The 20,602-nt window shown below is 36.8% G+C and overlaps 1 protein-coding gene across 2 annotated transcripts; it reads left to right on the top strand.

The window, feature by feature from the left end:
* Positions 1–8: 8 nt before the first annotated feature.
* On the top strand, positions 9–9,699 carry ENY2 (ENY2 transcription and export complex 2 subunit). Of its 2 annotated transcripts, none has more exons than XM_032760272.2 (5): positions 9–181; positions 1,911–1,987; positions 5,021–5,091; positions 6,207–6,281; positions 9,440–9,699. In XM_032760272.2, the coding sequence occupies exons 2-5, from the start codon at positions 1,920–1,922 to the stop codon at positions 9,514–9,516; spliced, it is 291 nt and encodes a 96-aa protein (XP_032616163.1). In that variant the 5' UTR covers positions 9–181; positions 1,911–1,919; the 3' UTR covers positions 9,517–9,699. The 2 variants fall into 2 exon arrangements, with proteins under 2 accessions (XP_032616163.1, XP_032616162.1); XM_032760271.2 differs by having other exon boundaries at positions 17–253.
* The last annotated feature ends 10,903 nt before the right edge of the window (positions 9,700–20,602 follow it).

A 20,602-nucleotide genomic window follows, 5' to 3' on the forward strand; every position in this document is an offset into this window, starting at 1 on the left:
CGGCAAGGTCTGAACTCTCTTACCCAGAGGCCCTAGCAACCAGGAGGCGGCCCGCGCTGGTTAAATTCTCACATTATAGGCAGGGTGGCGAGACCCCGCCCCGGAAATGCGTGTTCTAGCTTTCTGTGTGCTTAGGTGCCCGAGCTACTGAGGGTCTAAGTCCGGGCAGCCGAAGAGTGTGGTAGGTAACGGTCGTCAGCGCAAGGGTCATTTCGTCGCTGGGAAGGGACGGCCCTCGCCCGCGGTGATGGTGGTGAGCTATGCCCGTGGTCCTCAGGGCCGGGACCCGGGCCCAGCCCAGGCTCCTTTCGATGTACTGTCTTTCGTTAGCGTCCCCGACCCGCGCTCGCGGGCCTGTAGGGCTCTCCGACAGGGCGTGCTACCGGAGTTGGCCTGAAGCCAGTCCTCGCTTTGTTTTCTGGCTCCTCCCCTCCCGCCTCTCCCGCTGTCTCCGCCCTGTTCTATTTTCCCTAAGAATGTCTGAACTGGGAGGGATACCCTAGTGCCCTTGTTTTACCAGTGAGAAAACTGAGGCCTTTAAGAATTAAGTGACTTGTCCAAGGTCACTATCCGTATTTTAGGAGCCAAGACGAGATCAAGTTCAATATTCCAGGAATGGTACTGACTAGACCTTGTAGTTATTTTGAAAATGTTAGCCTCCAATTACAAAAGTAAGCATTTCCTAGTTCTCACTCAACTTCTCCTTTTCCCTGTTCCTCTCAAAAAAGAAAAAAAAAAAATCAACTCTGGAAACTCATTGCCAGTCTGAATTTTCAATAGGCCAGATGGAAGACAACAAAAGTAATCTCAAGTTAGTGACAGATTAGATGGGAAAACGTTAGTTTACGCCAAGTTTTATTTAATTTAAACTTTTAAGTGGCTTGAACTCTTTCAAAACCTAACTTTCCTCTCCTTTCAACATCATTTTGGTTTGGGTTGTCTGTTTTTACTGAAAATTGAGGACTTTGTAAGTTAGGAATTTGTTTGAGATTTGTTTTCTCCTTATCCCACCAGCAATGTGTGTGTAAACACACACATCCACACAGTTAGGTTTAGCAGTTGTAATTGTGGGTTCATTCTAGTGAAGAGTAAGGCAAAACACTTAGAGCCTTATCTAGTAATTTTATTTTTTTGATTAATTATTATTATTATTATTTTTTTTTTGAGACGGAGTCTTGCCCTGACACCCAGGCTGGAGTGCAGCGGCGCAATGTCGGCTCACTGCAACCTCTGTCTCCCGGGTTCAAGCGATTCTTCTGCCTCAGCCTCCTGAGTAGCTGGGATTACAGACACCTGCCACCAAGTCCGGCTTATTTTTCTATTTTTAGTAGAGACGGGGTTTCACCATCTTGGTCAGGCTGGTCTTGAACTCCTGACCTCGTGATCCACCCGCCTGGGCCTCCCAAAGTGCTGGGATTACAGGTGTGACCCACTGCACCCGGCCTGGTAATTTTATTTTTTTACTAATAGTGTTTAATCTTTTTTTGATGTTTAGTATATATGACTTCTCCGAATTTTTGGATGCAGTCTGTGCAGAAGTGATCGGCAGTTATGTTCAGTTTGGGAGCTCCTAGGGTCAAAGTACTTGAGTTCAAATTCTGCCTTTCCACTTGCTATCTCTGTGCCTCAGTTTCCTCATCAGTAAAATACAGATTATTTTATTAATATGAATATGTAACAATACATTCTGGGAATTAAATGTGATGTTTAAAAAAAGCAAATGCACACTGCATTAGCCCAGTGCCAAGCACATAAGTGTTTAATAAAGAGTAATGACATTGTTAACACACTTGAAATGTATCACCCCTTCAGTTAATAGAATGGTAAACATGTTAGGATGCCTGCCTAGAGGATTTAGAAGAAAATGCTTTGTAAATGTTCTATATCTGAAAATACATGTTGATGCCCAGGTTAGCAAGATGAACAAAGATGCGCAGATGAGAGCAGCGATTAACCAAAAGTTGATAGAAACTGGAGAAAGAGAACGGTAAGTAATAGATTGTGTTAATAAATTACATTTCACCGTCTTTAATAGTTAGCTTGTAAGAATCTAAACAAGAAATGAAACATGTCACTGGAAAGAATTACAGACAATTGAGATTATAAAAGTTTCTATTCCAAACATCTGGAAAAAATAATTTAGGTTTGTTAAATATTGCAGGACTTGGAGGGAAGTGGTGATGTAGAAAGATGAGCAAGATATGGCTCTTAAAGATAATTTGATGGAGAAGAAAAAGTACATACCTGAATTACAACTGGAGACATAATGTTACCTGGGTTTTAACAGGGAGACAATGTTGTGGAACCAGCTGCATTTACCAAGCTCTCAACCTTGGAGCAGCAAGTGCTGTTTCCACTCTCTAAAACATTCTTCCTTCTCTTACTTTTTAGCTAATTCTAGCTAAGTCCCAAATATCTTGTTCCATCATAGCATTTAATCAACATTGTATTCTAACCATCTACTTGGCTAGTTTGTATCCTCCAGTATAAGTTCTTTAACACCAAAAACAACATTTTATACCCAGCATCTAATGCTTTGTTTGGTTCATAATTGGCCAAGTAAATATTTGCAGAATCAACAGGTTTAGAAGTACAAAGAAGGGGCCGAGGAATCAAGAAAGGCTCCCAGAGGCGGGGTTATAAAGTGAATAAGACAAATATGTATAAGGAAGGGGGAATCTTTCAACTCAACCTGGGCATTAAGGTGATCACATAAGATCTCACACAATAAGAAAAAGAGGTACATCTGTTGCTGACTTTATTTTTGGATGATGGGAGTCATTTAAAGTTTTAAGAAAGGGAATGACTAGATCACGTTTACACTTTAGGAAGCTTACTCTGTTGGTGTGGAGCTTGGACTTGAAGGGGACAAGATAGATGGCAGAAAAATGAGGTAGAAGATTATATAGGGTTGAAAATGGAAAACTCCAAAAATTGGAAGGAGATCTTAGAATTTTAATAAAATGTAGAGACAGCAACCCTCAAAATGAGGAAGGAGGCATCTATAACTGCCTTGGGTAGCTTTAGAAGATAGTACTGCTGGTGAGTACGGATTGTGTGTTGTTTTTTTTTTTTGTTTTTGATTCGTGCAGCTTCAAGTTACTGATTTTCTATCATATGCCATGCCCTGTTAAGGTGTTGGAGGTAACAGTAGTAGACAAAAATGGAGTCTGTGTTTTCATGGAGCTTGCATTCTAATGGGAGGAGACAGATAAAACTGTGTAATAATGTCAGATGGTGATGAGCACTAGAGGAACAATAAAGCAGAAAATAAAGAGGTGTAGTATTTTAGATAGAAAAAACAAGAAATCAGAAGGAGGCCGTGCCCGGTGGCTCATGCCTGTAATCCCAGCACTTTGGGAGGCCGAGGCTGACGGATCACAAGGTCAGGAGATTGAGACTATCCTGGCTAAACTGGTGAAACCCCATCTCTACTAAAAATACAAAACTTAGCCATGCATGGTGATGGGCTGTAGTCCCAGCTACTCGGGAGGCTGAGGTAGGCGAATCGCTTGAACTCAGGAGGCGGAGGTTGCGGTGAGCTGTGATCGTGCCACTTCACTCCAGCCTGGGTGACGAGTGAAACTCCTTCTCAAAAAAAAAAAAAAAAAAAATCAGAAAGATGTGAGGGCGAGCAGGGACTCTAAGTTCCTGAGATAGGAGCTTGCCTTTCGTTTTTGAGGAGCACAGGGATGCTAGGGAGACTTAGTAAATTGGGTGAGGGAGAGTGGAGATCAAGTCAGTGGCATAGCTGGGGAGAAGGCAGATCACGAAGGATCATGTAGGCTGTAATAAAGTCTTGGAGTTTTATTCTGAGTAAATTGGAAAGGCACTGGAGGTTTTTGAGCAGCGGGAGAAGAACTAAGTGTACAAGGGAAGAAGCAGGGAGACAACCTAGAATGCTATGGTAATATTCTAGAGAAGAGATGATGGCTTGAACTAGGGTAGTAATGGTGGAGATAGTGAGAAAGGTGATTTCTAGGTATATGTTTTAAATTGAACCCAATAGGATTTGCTCATAGATTGGATGTGTAGTGTTAACAAGGCAGCTGAGCGGAAGGATACTACAGAGATTCCTAGTCTGAAGAACCAGAAGAATGGAATTGCCATTCTCAGAAGAAGAACAAACAGGATGAAGTGGTAGAGAATCAAAAGTTGGATTTTGGCCCTATTAAGATTGAAAGACCTAATTAAATATTAAGATGAGAATGTCACATAGTGGATGTATAGGGATAGTGAAAGTGGTTTGTAGGGAAAGAGAATTTGTTTGGGATGTGACATTTTTAACCTGAGAAGTTAAATGATTTAGGTTGAGGATTGAAGATTTGTAAACGTGGATATGGCAAAAGGATAAGAAAATATTTTATTGCACCTGTGATGCCATTAGTTGCATATACACTGCCACTTTTTTGCCATTGAGAAAAAGAAAACACTGGGGGCATGCCAATTACCGAATCGTTAAAATGTGGGGAGAACAACAATCTTAAGTCAATGAAATACCATTGTCATTTTGTAGTTTAGAAGGGCCTGATAGGCTGGGATCAAAGAAGTGGGTAGCCTGTGAAGTTAGAGGTAATGGGGGAAGTAGTAGAGCTAAAGGATAAGAAGTTGAGGTTAAAGAATGGATTTTGGAATTTGAAGATTTCAGAGGTGCAGCTGCTCCAGGTTCAGTTAATACTCTCTAGATGTTGTACAAGACCCATGATATTCCTGTTGGTAGAGGACAGTAGACAGTATGTAACGTGGCCAAAGAATAGAGCCTCTTGAAAAGTATTTTAGCCCCTCCACTTCATTTAATTTTACTCATTAAATGAGACCCAGATGAAATGAAAGGCCCAGAATTTACGTACTTGCATAAGATCAAAGAACTATTTAGCAATCGAACCAAGATTAGGCCACAGTTAAAGTTTTGTGACTGGAAGGCAGGGAATTTTTATTTGAACACTGAACCTTTGCTTCATACATTCCTGTCTAAGATAGTTATACATTGTTCAATTTGAAAATACTTCTGTTTCAACAGCCTCAAAGAGTTGCTGAGAGCTAAATTAATTGAATGTGGCTGGAAAGATCAGTTGAAGGCACACTGTAAAGGTAATCAGTTTCATTTGGAAGATAAACTAATCCCATTTTTCTGATCAGGATTGGTTTGGGGGTTGCTTATTTTAAGGTATATTAAGTATTCAAGCATGATTTTAAACAAATACGGAATTTAATCTTGTAATGGTTTCCTCTTCTTGGTGACATATGTAGACCTAGTTCCCAAATTTTTAAGAAATTTTCTCTGTTTCTGTTAAGTGAAACATGAGCACTTAAGATTTTCTCTGGCATCAGAATATGGAATCTCATGTCTTTCAACAACTTTATTGTTTCTTATGTTTTAACTTAAATGGAACACTTTAGGGTTGGCAGACTTATAGAAATTATCTCTTTCCTGTCTTTAACAGTGAAAATTTGAAAAATTCATCTATGAAAGCTCTCAGAATGCACTTAAAAAAAAGTAGAAGGGAAGCTTATTAAATTGCTGGGTATTGTTGATGATACCATTTGATGGATTATACATGTCACTAAGGGGAGCCTCCTTTCTGTGTCAGCTTTTGATATAATGGAACTCTGGATATTTTTAATGAATCCCCATTGTATTGTAATGGTTTCTACAAATAAAAATAATAAACCATTTATATATTAACTGTAAGAAGGCAATGTGACAAAGTAGTAAAAGCATAGACTTTAAGGTCATATAGATTTTCATCACTGAAAGAGCTGGATTTCAACTCAGGGCTGGATGACTTATTTAATCTTTAAGCCTCAGTTGCCTCACCTGTGATGTGGGAAAATGCCTAGCCCATTAGATCATCGTGAATATTAAATGTTGTAAAGCACCTAATAGAGATCTAGTAAATGTTAATTATAAAGTTTTTGGCATTTTACAGATGTTAGATTTGAATATTACAGTCTAAATTTATTGTAAGTGTCACAATTATTTATTAAGTTGCTGGTTATTTAGCTGAGACTTACGAACAGACTTTTATCTTTTAGATCTAAAGAATACTTGATGTGTTTGTAAGGTTGAACTAAATTTTCAGTGTCCTTTTTTTAAAAAAACCAGTCTACACTCTAAAAACATGATCTTAACCCTTCCTCTATGAAAATCTTTCTTACAGATAATGATTTTAAATGATATGATTTGTTTTTTGCTTTTGCATAAGAGGTAATTAAAGAAAAAGGACTAGAACACGTTACTGTTGATGACTTGGTGGCTGAAATCACTCCAAAAGGCAGAGGTAAGGAATACAGAGTGTGTTAAAGGAAACATGCTGCAGACATAATTTTTTAAAAAATCTCTTGCTAATTCAGATTTTCTGTCTGTTTTTAAGGAAAAGCACTACCTGTGTTGCCTCTTGTAAAGAGTTAAAATTGCCTACCTGCCTCCTAGCATAGTCTGGGAGTAACAAATGAGATACTAGGTTTCAGTGTTCTTGTACTCTAGAACAGTGCACCAATGCAAGTTGATACAGTTATTCAAGCTAATAATTTTTAAAATATGGGATTCTGCAGTGTCAAATACTACATGAAGCTAGAATTTATAAACTTTATCAGATATGGCATGACTCCACTTAAATATTTAATAATTCAAAGTCTTATTCCAACCCCTGAGTCATTGCCCCCTTATCTCCTTATTAAAAATTAATGAAGGTCTGTCTTCTTAAATGTCTACTTAAGAATTTGGTAGCTCCATGACTTCATGTTCAGAGTAATTCATATTTAAGACTCACAATGCAACCATCTTCTTAATTTCAACCTTTAATGCCTTGTTTACAGAAGGCAAAGTTAAGATAGGAAATAATTATATTAAAACTGATGATGTGTAGTAAATGTTGTCAGGAGCTACATCATTGTTATCTTAGATATAACTACATTATTTTCATTTACTTTGGTAAAGTTGGGGTTGTAACTGAAAGGTAAATTAGATGGCCCAAGTTGTTTTCTCACACAGAAATTGTGAAAAGAATTTAAGTGTAAAAGGTAAATAAGTTTGAAAATTATTACTACAGAACATGAATTTTTGAACTCCTCCCTGCTGGGAATAAGCTATAGAATCCCATGGTCCTTGCCAGCCATCTCTTTAGGCCTGTTTACAACTGAAACACCTGACTTTTTCTTCAAGTATGTCTCGGGGAAAGGAAAAAAAATTATTCCGCTTATGAATTTATATTTTTAAATTTCTCTATATTCATTTTGTTTTTGTTTTCTTCTGTGACTTACACTTAGCCTGTTAACATTATTTAGGAACCAGCTATACAAGTTAGAAACTATCCTTTGCTTCTCCTTCAGTACTTAAACCTTGGACATTTCAATGTCTTGTAGCTCCCCTGCTAGAGAATGAGCAAATAAAGAAAAGAGAAGTAAAAATAGATGTTTTATGTTCTTAGTCTTCTTACTGTTGTTAAGAGTAGACATATTTTTTAACACAGTAAAATTGTCGTTTTTTTAGTGTGCAGTTCTGTGAACTTTATACGTATGTATAGGTTCATGTAGCTACCACCGTCAGGATACAGAACAAACAGTTCCCTCACCACCAAAACCTCCCTCATGGTATTCTTTTATAGTCCCATCTTATTTCAAGGCAACTAACTGATCCTGTTCTCAATCACCGTAATTTTGATTAAAATTATTTTTAGTATACATATTGATTACATTTCCAGTGGACTTGAATTAATTATATAGTCTTGATTTGTAGGTTGGCTTAAACTAAACAGTTTATAAAGAAGAATATCTGGCTTATTTGGTTTGTATAATTTTTTTATGGAAATACTGAACTGTGTATCTGAAGTTTTCCATTTCCCCAGAACACAAGTAAATACATTAGAAGTTTTAGTTAAGCCCCCCCTTTTTTTTTTTGCATTTATGGTTTAATATTCCGAATAGATAATAGTCAAATGGGTCAAAAGTATAACATATAACAGTTGTAATTTTTTGGATTTTTACTAGCTCGGAGTGTATATACGTGAATTATTTCAGTAAAATACAGATTACCTTCTAAAACATATACCAGTTTATACTCCACCTAATATGAAAGTGCTCCCTTAGTCTTGCCAACACAGTGTTGCCAACAGTGTGTATGTATACATATATATTTTTACATATGTGTATACTTAAAATATATATTATGTATGTTTATATATTTTATGTATGTATATAAATATATGTATATTTTTATATATGTATAAATATAGATACTTTTTTTTTTTTTTGAGATAGGATCTTGCTCTGTCACCCAGGATGGAGTGCAGTGGCATGATCATGGCTCACTAGCCCCGATCTCCCAGGCTTAAGTGATCCTTCTGCCTCAGCTTCCTGAGTAGCTGAGACCACAGACACACACCACCATGCTCCACTAATTTTATTTTTTGTAGAGACAGGTTTCGCCATGTTGCCCAGGCTGGTCTTGAACTCCCGGACTCAGGCAATCCTCCTGCCTCAGCCTTCCAGACTGCTGGGATGACAGGCATGAGCCATCGTACCCAGCCAACACAGTATATTATTGACCTTTGTATTTTTGCCTATGATTGGTAAAATATGCTATGTAAATGTGATTTTAATTTCATTTCTCTTCTGAGATTGGGACCCTTTTATGTTCAAGAACTCTCCGTTTCTTCATCTCTTTTGCTCATGTTTCTATTAGTCTTTTGATCTTTTCCTTATCAGTGTGAAACAACTGTATAGTAGAAAGATCAGCCCTTTTCTGTAAGAACATTTCTTCAGTTTTTATCTTTTGGCCTTGCTTATGGTGATTTTTCATTCAGCATAAATTGTTATTGTGTTTTAATCAAATTTATCCATCTGTTATAGCCTCTGTATTTAAAAATGGTCTTCTTTACTCATAAAGAATTTTCTCATGTTTTCTTCTCATCAACATGCAGTGCATTTAGGCATTGGATAGTTCATTTATTTTTTATTTATTTATTTTTTTTTGTGAGACGGAGTCTCGCTCTGTCACCCAGGCTGGAGTGCAGTGGCGCGATCTCGGCTCACTGCAAGCTCCGCCTTCCGGGTTCACGCCATTCTCCTGCCTCAGCCTCTCCGAGTAGCTGGGACTACAGGCGCCCGCCATCACGCCCGGCTAATTTTTTGTATTTTTAGTAGAGACGGGGTTTCACCGTGGTCTCGATCTCCTGACCTCGTGATCCGCCCGCCTCGGCCTCCCAAAGTGCTGGGATTACAAGCGTGAGCCACCGCGCCCGGCTGGATAGTTCATTTAAAATGATGAGTTGCAAGAAGACACTTCTTTGTCAGATAACTTTACCTATTTTTTTTAATTGAACATGAGGGTTATTTATGAAATGCTTATGTTGTTTACCCTGAGCAAAATGTCAGATCTTAAATTGTCATGTATTAATTGGTACCTTCTTACTCTTATTTTTTTATTTTTGTTTTTCAGCCCTGGTACCTGACAGTGTAAAGAAGGAGCTCCTACAAAGAATAAGAACATTCCTTGCTCAGCATGCCAGCCTTTAAGATTGAATTAGATTGTGTTGTTGTGGTTTTATTTCTGAAAGTAAAACTTGCCATAAATTAGAAAACAGTTTCCCAAAATAAAATCCTTTTTTGTATGATGGTATACAGTTTTCAGTAATGATGTATACATTGTATTGATTTTTTTCCCTAAATGTGTTATTTTAATAAATATCTCATGAATGAGTTTGAAGTTTGCTTGGATTTTGAAATGAATGGGACTTTGTCTTTATTACTAATTCATCAAGTTTGTTGAGTGCAAAAGCAATTAATGTAGTTTAAGTATTTAGTATGTACAGTTCTCTGTTAACAGCTGAGAAGTAAGCAACCTTTTCTGACTGCATATGGTGTATTCCTCTTTTGAGTTCCCATAATATTTTATAAATTGTAATGCCCCATCTTGTACTACAGTTGTCTTATTCGTATTGTTTATAAACTCTGAGGGTTAGGACTGGGTCTTACTCATCTTTATGTGCCTTCCTTATGCTTCAAAGAATTTACCATCTAATGGAAGAGAGAACATTTGCAAGTTGGCTCCATACCAAGTTCCTTCCACATACTCTACTCATCTGAACTTTGAATGCAGAATCTTTAAATTGCATCCCCACATACTAAGGTCAAGAAAGAACTTAATGGGAAGTAATCTCCACACATTAGCTTTACCCTGACATCAGGATTGCCAAATCCAATGGACTCTTGTCTATTCTTACGTGACTTCTGCTGGAAAATGCGAATGTTGACCATCCTGCCACTTGGAACTCTCTTCCCACTCCTCACATTGCTTTTCCTACCACTGGAAGTTCCTTCTGTTTCTTGTGGAGTACCTTTTGCTGTCTGGGACTTGTAAATAATGGTGTTTCCTAGGGCTCCCTCCAGGGCCCTCTGCCTCACTAACTGGATATACTTTTCCTGAGCAAATCCCAGGAAACTTGCGTCAGACCGTGACTTCAAATACAGGTTGATAAATGCTAAACTGTCTCCAAACCAGACTTCATCCTAGCCTCCACACCCAGACACCCAACTGCTATGGATCAACTTTTTAGAATATCCTCACTTCAAACTGACCTTATGTAAAATAATGACTTTTCCCCCCATTAATTGCCCCTGCTATATTCCTTATTTCTGAATGGTACTTCCTAGCTATATAGATTATCTGAGGAGCTTACTGAAATGCTGATTCTGAAGATAAGGGGCATGGCTTTAAGATTCTGTATTTCTGGTGAGTACCCAACTGGTGCTCACGCTGCTGATAGAGAACCACTTCTGAGTATAGCAAGGCTGTAAATTATCCACTACGTGCCCTCATAATTGTCTTGGTTCAAGCCCAGATTATTGTAGTAGACTTAGTATTTCTTTGCCTTAGTTGATCTGTACCCCCTCCAATATCTATTCCACACTGTTGCCTAAGTGGCCTTAGCAATAATTCAAGTCGTTATTTTATTCCCCTGCTTGGAATTTCTCAATGTAGAATGAAACTCATTCAGCATTAACACCTAGGCACTTCTTGATCTGACATCCTGTTTCTCTAAAGAATCCCCACTATAAAGTTTCACCCCTAAGTACCTTTGAAAATCTGTTAACACAGAAGCCCCCCTTCTCATATGTTTCTCATTCCTGTTTGCCCTTCAAAGTTCAGCTTTAGTTGCTAAAACATTCAGACATCCCTCTGACTTGGATCCCCCAGTACTGTTTTTCTATAAGAAGCAGCTATGCGTAAGTCCTCTTCAACACAGTAGTTCTTGACCTTTTGCAGGCCTCTCCTGGAGAGGAGGAAATGACTTCTCTGACTCTGTATGATGCTTATTTGTGGATGAAAGGGCAAGGGAACAAATGAAGGAACAAACAAGTGAATGAACAGTATGGGAGTATGAGAAAAGGTACAAGTTGGGTATAGTTGAGAAAAGGATTCAAATTGATCTTTGGTTCACTTCCAGAGACAATTTCATCTTTCTGATGAATTTAAAGTGTAGTCTTTGAACCAGCTGGACTTAATTGTGTAAAGTTTTGAGCCTGAGGTAAGCACACAATCACAAAACCTATCCAAACGAGTTTTTTGTTTCACTTCATCTCTTATAAAACAATGTTCTAACGTAAGTGATAGGGATGCTCATCATTCTGCTACCTATTACAATGAAAACAATCATAAATAGTACACAGGAAAGGTGAGAAATAGCGGATAGTTCGTATTTCATAGTACTGTATATGGAAATAAACCAAATTTGCTCGTAGAGATACTATTTTATTACCTCAAAAATATATAAAAATGAAAACGTTATGAAAATATTTTAAAATGGGATTTAAAAATAACTAAATTGAGAACATCACAGCAATTTAGAATACTAAAGAGCATAGCTTTAAAATGATAAGTGCTGAGAACTCCCCACCTCTACCCCACCACCTATAGGGTTCTTTGACATCTTACAAATGTTCTCTAGTTTGTATCTAGAATCACTTGTATCTTTCAAATAAACCAACTTTGTGAACATCTTGACTCACATGATTGATTTCTGTAAGCTAGGAATATATTCTTTAAATTCTTGCACCCTTTCATGCTCAATGTTGGAAATTCAATAGGATTACTGTTACATGACTGCAGCAGGTGAGTAAAATACTAATTAGGATTACTGTAAGCTGCTCGTATAGGATTAAAGAAGACCCAACTAAATTATTTATGTAATCACTTTGCTTTGGCATCGTAAGTGTATCATTTGGTTGAGCAGTGCCAAGCCAAGAAATGGGTGATGCTGGGGATTGGTAATTGGATATGGGACTTTTCATAACTTGATCAAAAGCTCCATCCAACTGAAGAGAGCTGTGACAGCTGTTCAGTAGCTGATACTGGAAATGATCCAGTGTGTGTGTGTGTGTGTGTGTGTAAAACCCGTCTTGTAAATGACTCGTGTTACTCAATGACTTCATAAACCCCCTCAAATTTACCATTAGAAACCACACGAAAGTCATTGGATGAATCTGCCAAGAAAACTAACGGGTGCAATTAATGCAGGTTCCGGTCTCATCTGAATTACCAGGTAAGACTGACCCTTCTACCTCAGTTTCCTTATCTGCATAATAGGTCTGATAATGCTGACCTGGAAGGAATGCAAATAATAAAACAAATATTATTAATAGAATAAACAAAAAATATAGATTCGTGTTATCTTAGAAGTAATTTAAAAATATAAAATTATTTACAATGTGTTTTCTAGTTGTACGGAGATACAGTACATGAATTACACTTGTGTGGAAAATAGCTGCGTTTATTTTTTAGGAATTTCTAATATTAATTACCATAAGAATATCTACAAAAATGAAGATGACCAATGTAACTTGATTGAAATAGAATAAATATTACTATAGTAGCACTTAGCAGGGAGGGTTGAAATTATCTGTAGTCATCTTCGCCTTTGTTCTGCTATGAACTTCTCTATGACATGGACTGTATCTTATTTATCTTTGAATTTTCAGTGCCTAATAAATTATTGATAAGTAAGGGGCAAAAGAGAAAAATTTGGCTTGTGCCAGTTTATTCCAGGCTTCAAATTATATTTGATTATTCTGTTATCAGCCACAAGAGGGCACTTGAAGCCAGTATTTTGGTCCTCCTTGGGGCTCTAACTGAATTGTGTATTCTTTCAAACAGGTCCGCTTCTGATTCAGGCCACCCAGCCAGTAACTTTTTCAAGATGAAAGTGTTACTGAATTAAAACTTAATGTGAGGACTTCAGAAAGTGCTTCTTGTATGAATTAAGATGAAGCTACTGTGAGATGTAGATGTTGTTTAGCTGGGATCCTTTTCTGAAGTCAATTCAGCAATTCAAGCAAGAAGATGATTTAAATAGCATACACTACTACTGAATAGTCTATTTCACTTACTTTATCAACAATAATAATAAGAAGAAGCACAGTAAATTCTTAATAAAAATGAATGAAAAATAATTTTCAGTGTTTATTTTCCTTGCTGTACCTTTCTCATAGCCTTTTTAAAAGGTAATAATATTCATATTTTCCTTTTTTAATCTGTATCACTTTATCAAAACACACACACACACACACACACACACACACACACACACACACACACTATGAATAGAGCCTTATATTATGCCAAAACCCTGTGGCCACTGAATGAATCTTGGCTTTTGATTACAATGGTAAAACACGTCAATAAACAAAGGCATGTAGAACCTGCAGTCCTGGTGGTACGTTGTTCATAAAGTAATTTTGGGTACAGGAGTTGGTGCCAGTGCTTATCACATCCATTAATGCCTCGAATTTGTGCCTGGGATCACTAGAATTAAATGATAAAAAATGGCTTTCAGTTGCCATATAACTTTTTACCTTAAAATATTTTGTTGAGAGCACACCCTTGATAACGTACCCCCTCCTAGACAGCTACGTATATCAAAGTTAGGCTTTTGCTGGGCTAACAGCCACAGAGTAGAATAATGGAAATAGAAATGTTTATTAAACCATAGCCTGTCTGATATGCAGGTGATTTAAGTAATGATATATATTGTCTGATCTGAGGAGCATTCAGTTGGGCTGAGATACTGACAGTATGTGAGTGAGTGCTCTGGTTCTCTTCTCAGTTCTACCATTAATCTCATTACTTATTTGGGGGTTCATGTGACAATTGCCTTTCAACAATATATCTCAGATTTCCTAGGGATACTGGCAATATAATCAAGTAAAAGAATTATGGGTGCTTCTTTCGAAGGTGTGACCTAAAGTCAGTTATAGTAAAGAACTTTACAAATCCATGTGTAAATACACACATATGCACACACATGGATTTGTGTATATGCTGTACTATTCTTCTAGCAATGGTACTCATAAAATAATTTTGTGTGTGGGGTCTATCACCCATATTTCACCTCCTACAAAAAAAATTGGGCTTTCAGGTAGACGAATTTAGTAAAATAGAGCAGACATATTCACTGATTAGTTGCATTTCCTGTGTTTCTGATCTAATTATTTCATTTTATAAAGACTTTTTAGAGACCTCCAGTGAACTCCCCCTTTACCATTATCATTGCTCCCCACATGCTCTCACTTCCCTCCTTGCCAGCCTAAATTTAGTCATTATTAAGCTTAAAATTGGTCGGTTTATCATTAGAACCTCCTTACTATTAACGTTAACTTCTCTCTCTTTTTTTTCTGACCACAGACAGTCCTGTCTAAACCTGGCTACTCTGAAAGCTTAGTCCATGCATGCACGTGTTTATCTGAACTTTGTTGAAGAAAATTACATAACACTTCTGATAAGGCTCATTTAAAAATAAAAACCACTACATTGTGAAAAACAATTGGCATGGATTTCTCAAAAAGAAGTCAATGTCTTGAAGGAATGAAACACTTAAAAAAAGAGAAAGAAAAGCAAAAGCAAAGACAGGGCCTGTGCTAGATTAAAAGAAAGATATATTAAAATTTAAAACAATGTGTCATCCTTGATAAATAAACAAAACATAACTATCCAAAACATTATTTGGACATTTGGAAAAATTTAAGCATAGATTGTAGTTTCAGTGTTAAATTTCTTGAGTCTTACACTTATATTTGGGAAGAATGATCCTGTTCCATCTTGAAGTATTTAAGGATGAAGTGCCACATTGTAACTAACTATCAAATGTTTTAATAGCAAAAACTGGTACTATATGAATAGACTATGAATAGAAAAATGAATAGAAAAAATGATACTATATATGGAGATAGAGAAAGATTTAAAATGTGAATCTAATAGAAGTGTATATAGCTACTTATTGTAAATAGGTTTAAAATTTTTCAAAATACAAGTGTGATTTTTTTGCTTCATTTTTTAAATGAATAAAATATTACAGATAGCATAAAAATATTTCCCGGTTTGGGTACATTTAATATGTATGGAACAATAATATGTATAATATGTCAGTATTCCTTTTATATCTTTGGATACATGTTATATATATATATATAAAACTTGCCTTTATTTTCTATGTTTTCAAAAACTACTTTATTGAGGTATGATTGACATGTAAAAAGCTATATTTATTTAATGCATACGTCTCAGTGAGTTTGGGGCTAAGTGTATACCTGTGAAACCGTCACTACCATCAAGGTCATAGACATATTCAGCACCTCCCAGACTTTCCTCTCCCACCCTTCGTTATTGTTTGTGTGTGTGTATGTGTGTGCGTGCATGTATGTAGTAAGAATACTTAAGATCTATCCTCTTAGAAAATTTTAAGTATACAATGCAGTATTGTTAGCTATAGGAACTGTGCTGCATAATAGGTCACTAGAATTTACATAACTGAAACTTTGTACACTTTAACCATCATCTTCTCATTTCCCCATCACCCCAGCCCCTGACAATCATTCTACTCTCTGCTTCTATCAGTTGGACTATTTTAGATTTCACATATAGGTGAGATCATACAGTATTTGTCTTTCTGTGTTTGGCTTTTTTCACTTAAACATTATATCCTCTAGGTCCATTCATGTTTTCACAAATGGCATGATTTCCCTCGTTTCTCAGGCTGAATGATTCTAGCGTGGAGGAGAGTGGGTAGATGAATGTGGAGGTGTGTATTAAATTTTCTTTATTCATTTATCCATCGATGGACACTTAGGGTAATTCCATATCTTGGTTACAGTGAATGATGCTTTAATGGACAGGAGGTGCAGACACATGGTGAAGATCCTGGTCAGGTGCAGTGGCTCATGCCTGTAATCCTAGCACTTTGGGAGGCCAACGTGGGAAGAACTCTTGAGCCCAAGGATTCCAGACCAGCCTAGGCAACATGACAAAATCCCATCTCTACAAGAAATTCAAAAACTAGCTGGGTGTGGTGGCAAACGCCTATAGTCCCAAGTACTTGGGAGGCTGAGGTGGGAGGATTGCTTGAGCTCATGAGGTCAAGGCTGCAGTGAGCCACGACTGCACCACTACACTCAAGCCTGTGTGACAGATGAGACCTTGTCTCAAAAAAAAAATTCTGATTTCAATTCCTTTGGATATATACCCAGAAGTGAAATTGCTGGATTATATGATAGTTCTATTTTTTAACATTTTGAAAAATCTTTATACAGTTTTTCATCATGGCTGTACTAATTTACATACAAACCAACAATGTATCGGGGTTCCCTTTTCTCCACATTCTTGCCAACACTTACCTTGTGACTGTTTCATAATAGTCATTCTAAAAGTTGTGGGGTGAAATGGTGATTTTGATTTGCAGATCCGTGATTGGTGATGTTGAGCACCTCGTCATATAGCTTTTAGCCACTCATATGTCTTCTTTAGAGAAATATTTATTGAGTCTTTTGTCTATTTTTTTAATTGGGTTGGTTTATTGTTGTTTGTTTTTTGCTATTGAGTTGTAGGAGTTCCTAATATTGTGGATATTAACCCCTTATCAAATATATGGTTTGAAAACATATTATTTCATTCTATAGATTGCCATTTCACTCAGGATTGCTTTCTTTGCTGCAAGAAAGCTTTTTAATTTGATGTAATCTCGCTTGTTTATTTTTGCCTGTATTTTGGCATCATATCCAAAACATCATTGCCAAGACCAATGTCAAGGAGACTTTTCCCTGTTTTCTTCTAGTTTTACTGTTTCATGTCTTTGAGTATTTAATCAACTTTTGAGTTGATTTCCTGGTACTTATGATACACGGATTAAACAGTTTTTTCTTTTTTCATGTGCACATCTAGTTTGTCTAGCATAATTTATTGAAAAGACTGTTATTTCCCATTTTATATTCTTGGCATTTTTTTCAAAAATTAGTTGACTGTACATGCATGGGTTTATTTTGGGCTCTCTATTCTGTTCCATTGGCTCACGTCTTTTTATGCCAGCATGACACTTTTTTCTTTTTTTTTTTTTTTGTTTTTTTGAGACAGGAGCTCCGTCTGCCACCCAGGCTGGAGTGCAGTGACATGATCATGGTTTACTGCAGCCTCAACGTCTCAGGCTGAAGCGATCCTCCCACCTCAGCCTCACAAGTAGCTGGGACTACAGGCATGTGGCACTACACCTGGCTAATTTACAAAAAAACTTTTTTTACGGAGTTGGAGTCTCAGGTCTCCATATGTTGCTCAGGCTGATCTCAAACTCCTGGGCTCAAGTGATCCTTCTACCTCAGCTTCCCAAAGTATGATGCTTTTTTGATTACTCTATTTGTTATAGCTTTATAAAATTATTTGAAACCAGGAAATGTGATGACTTCAGCTTTGTTCTTTTTGTTCAAGATTGCTTTGGCTTTTCAGGTCTTCTGTGGTATCTTTTGAATTTAAGGATTGCTTTTTCTGTTTCTGTGAAAAATATTACTGAAATTTTAATGAGATTGCATGGAATATGTATATTCCTTTGAGTAGTATGGACAGTTTAACAGAATTAGGTAGTCTAAGCCATGAACATGGTTTGAAAAGAAATAATGGTCACAACCTCAAATGAACACTTTTTTCCTGCTCAAGAACTCCAGTACATTTTCCTAGGGTATACACTTTCCTACTTACCAAAATCCTGTTTCCCACTTCTCTCCAGCATTAATAACACTGCCTCATGCTTATCAAGGCAACAGCAGCAATCAGACAAGAACCTGGCATCATCCCATCACCAAATTTACCAGTCTTCCTCAATCTGGACCCATACATTTAACCTTGCCTCCACTTGTCCCCTGGATTCCAGCGCCTCTCTTCTTCTCAATGATCTCTCTCTTACAGTTGTCCCTCCCTCTCCTCCATTGGAATTTTACCCCTCTGCTACATCAGCCATAGCAGCATAGTCACTTGGCCTGGTAACTACAATCTTTTATAAAAACCATGTCTTGATCACATATCTCCCTCTAGGAACAGCCTCATTCTTCTGCTCCCATTATAAGCAAAACTTTTTAATTGGATTGTCTCTACTTCTTCACCTCCCACTCAACTCACTCAATTTGGCCTTATGGAAATCACCATTTCACTGAATCTATGTCCAGGTCAAGAGAGATTATCACCCTCTTCAACCTCCCAAAAGCATTGATAACAAGTGATGATTCTACATCCTCAGATGCATTCTTTTCTTAATTTCTGTACTGCAATAGTGTTCTACTTCCCCTCTCACCCATGGCTGCTGTCTGTCAGTCTTACTTGCTAACCTGTCTTCTGCTAGACCTCTAACTGTTGGAGTTTTCCAAATCCTAATCTTATGACCCACTTTCTTTTGTATCTTTACCCTCTGCCTAAATCAGTTGTTCCTAACCTTTTCTGAGTCCCTCTGGAAGTGAAGTGAAGGCTATGAACTCTTTCTCAGAATATTATGTTTAAATACACACAATAAAATTTGTAGAATTATACAGGAAACAAATTATATTAAAATTATAGTTATCAAATATTTCAAAATAAATGCATTATATTCATCTTTATTAACACAAAAATAAGACAATATATTTTAAATACAAGTAACTTTAAAATTGTACCTTATTTTAAAAACATCAGGGTAAAGTTGTTTCTTAACTTGGGTAAGAACATTACACTGTGGGGTTGTGATTGACAGGACAACATGCTTGTTGTTGTTATGCAGGACATGTTGTCAATTTCAAATTTTTGTTTTAATGTTTATAAGTATTGAAACTCTTGATTAGTTAAGATTGTGTGTGTGTGTGTGTGTGTGTGTGTGTGTGTGTGTGTGTTTGTAGCAAAAAGGATATCTTAGTTCATTTGGGTGCTATAACAAAATAGCATAGACTGGTTGGTTTATAAACAACAGAAATTTATTACTTACAAACAGGAAGTTGTTTCTTATAGTTCTAAAGGCTGGGAAGTTGGTGATCAATGTGCCAGCGATTTAGTGTCTGATAAATGCCATCTTCTGGTTCATAGAAAGAGTCTTTTCACTGCATCCTCACATGGTGGAAGGCGTGAATGAATTCCTTTGGGCCTATTTCATAAGGACACTAATCCCATTCATGAGGGTTTTCCGCGACCCAATCACCTTTCAAGAACCCCCACCTCCTAACAGCATAACTTTGGTATACCATCACTTTCAACATACAAATTTTGGGAGGATACAAACATTTAGATCATAGCATTAAATTTAAGTTTTTTAAGCCTATTTTACAAGGCCAAGATAAGCTTGCCTCAAAAGATGTCAGAATCCTCAAAGGTTTTTTGAGTTAAATCCTACCTATAAGGTTTTTGAGCCTAAGATCAAAGATTATAGACTAGGACAATGCTTTCAATACAGTTTATATCAGAAAGGAAAGGATTCTGGACCCATGGTTCAACTTTAATACAATTAAGATAGAAGTAACTTCCAAAAGGGTACTAAACAGTTTCCAGATATTTATAGATGTCTCTTTTCAAAGAAATTGATAGTTAGCTAAGGGTAAAACATTTCAAAGTTTGGCAAGGATGTCAGTTTCTATTTTGATCTTCCAACTCAGCTACATATTCTGTAAAGATTATAATATTATTTAAAGTAGAAAGCCTAATGAACTTGAAAATTTTAGCCCATCCATGTGGCTAAAAATAATTGCCAGGTAAGCCAACCCATGCATCAATAGTTTTTTTCAAAATATTCTGAATGCAGAATTTCTTTTCTTTAAGAAACATTAAGTAGTTGCCCTTAACATAAACAAGCTCTAAAATCTTACCCCTCACTCCCAAAATGAATTCATATATTTATGGTCAAATGATTTTCAACAAAAATGCCAAGAACACATGATGAGAAGGGGCAGTGTCTTCCAAAAATAGGGCTGGGAAAACTGGATATCCACATGCAGGAGAATGCAATTAGGCCCTCATCTCATACCATGAACAAAAATCGACTAAAATAAAGATTTAAATGTAAGACCTGAAACCATAAAACCACTAGAAAAAAATATTAGGGAAAAGCTTCATGACATTGGTGTGGGCAATACTTCTTTTTGGATATAATTCTAAAAGCACAGGCAACAGAAAAAAAAATAGACAAATGGGCTAACATCAAACTAAAAAGCTTCTTCACAGCAAAGGAAACATCAGCAGAGTGAAGAGACTATCTATTAAATTGAAGAATATATTTGCAAACCATATATCTGATAAGGGGTTAATATCCAAAATATATATGGAACTCTTTTAACT

This window comes from Hylobates moloch, unplaced genomic scaffold (genome assembly GCF_009828535.3).
Source record: "Hylobates moloch isolate HMO894 unplaced genomic scaffold, HMol_V3 SCAFFOLD_9, whole genome shotgun sequence".
Lineage (NCBI taxonomy): Eukaryota > Metazoa > Chordata > Mammalia > Primates > Hylobatidae > Hylobates > Hylobates moloch.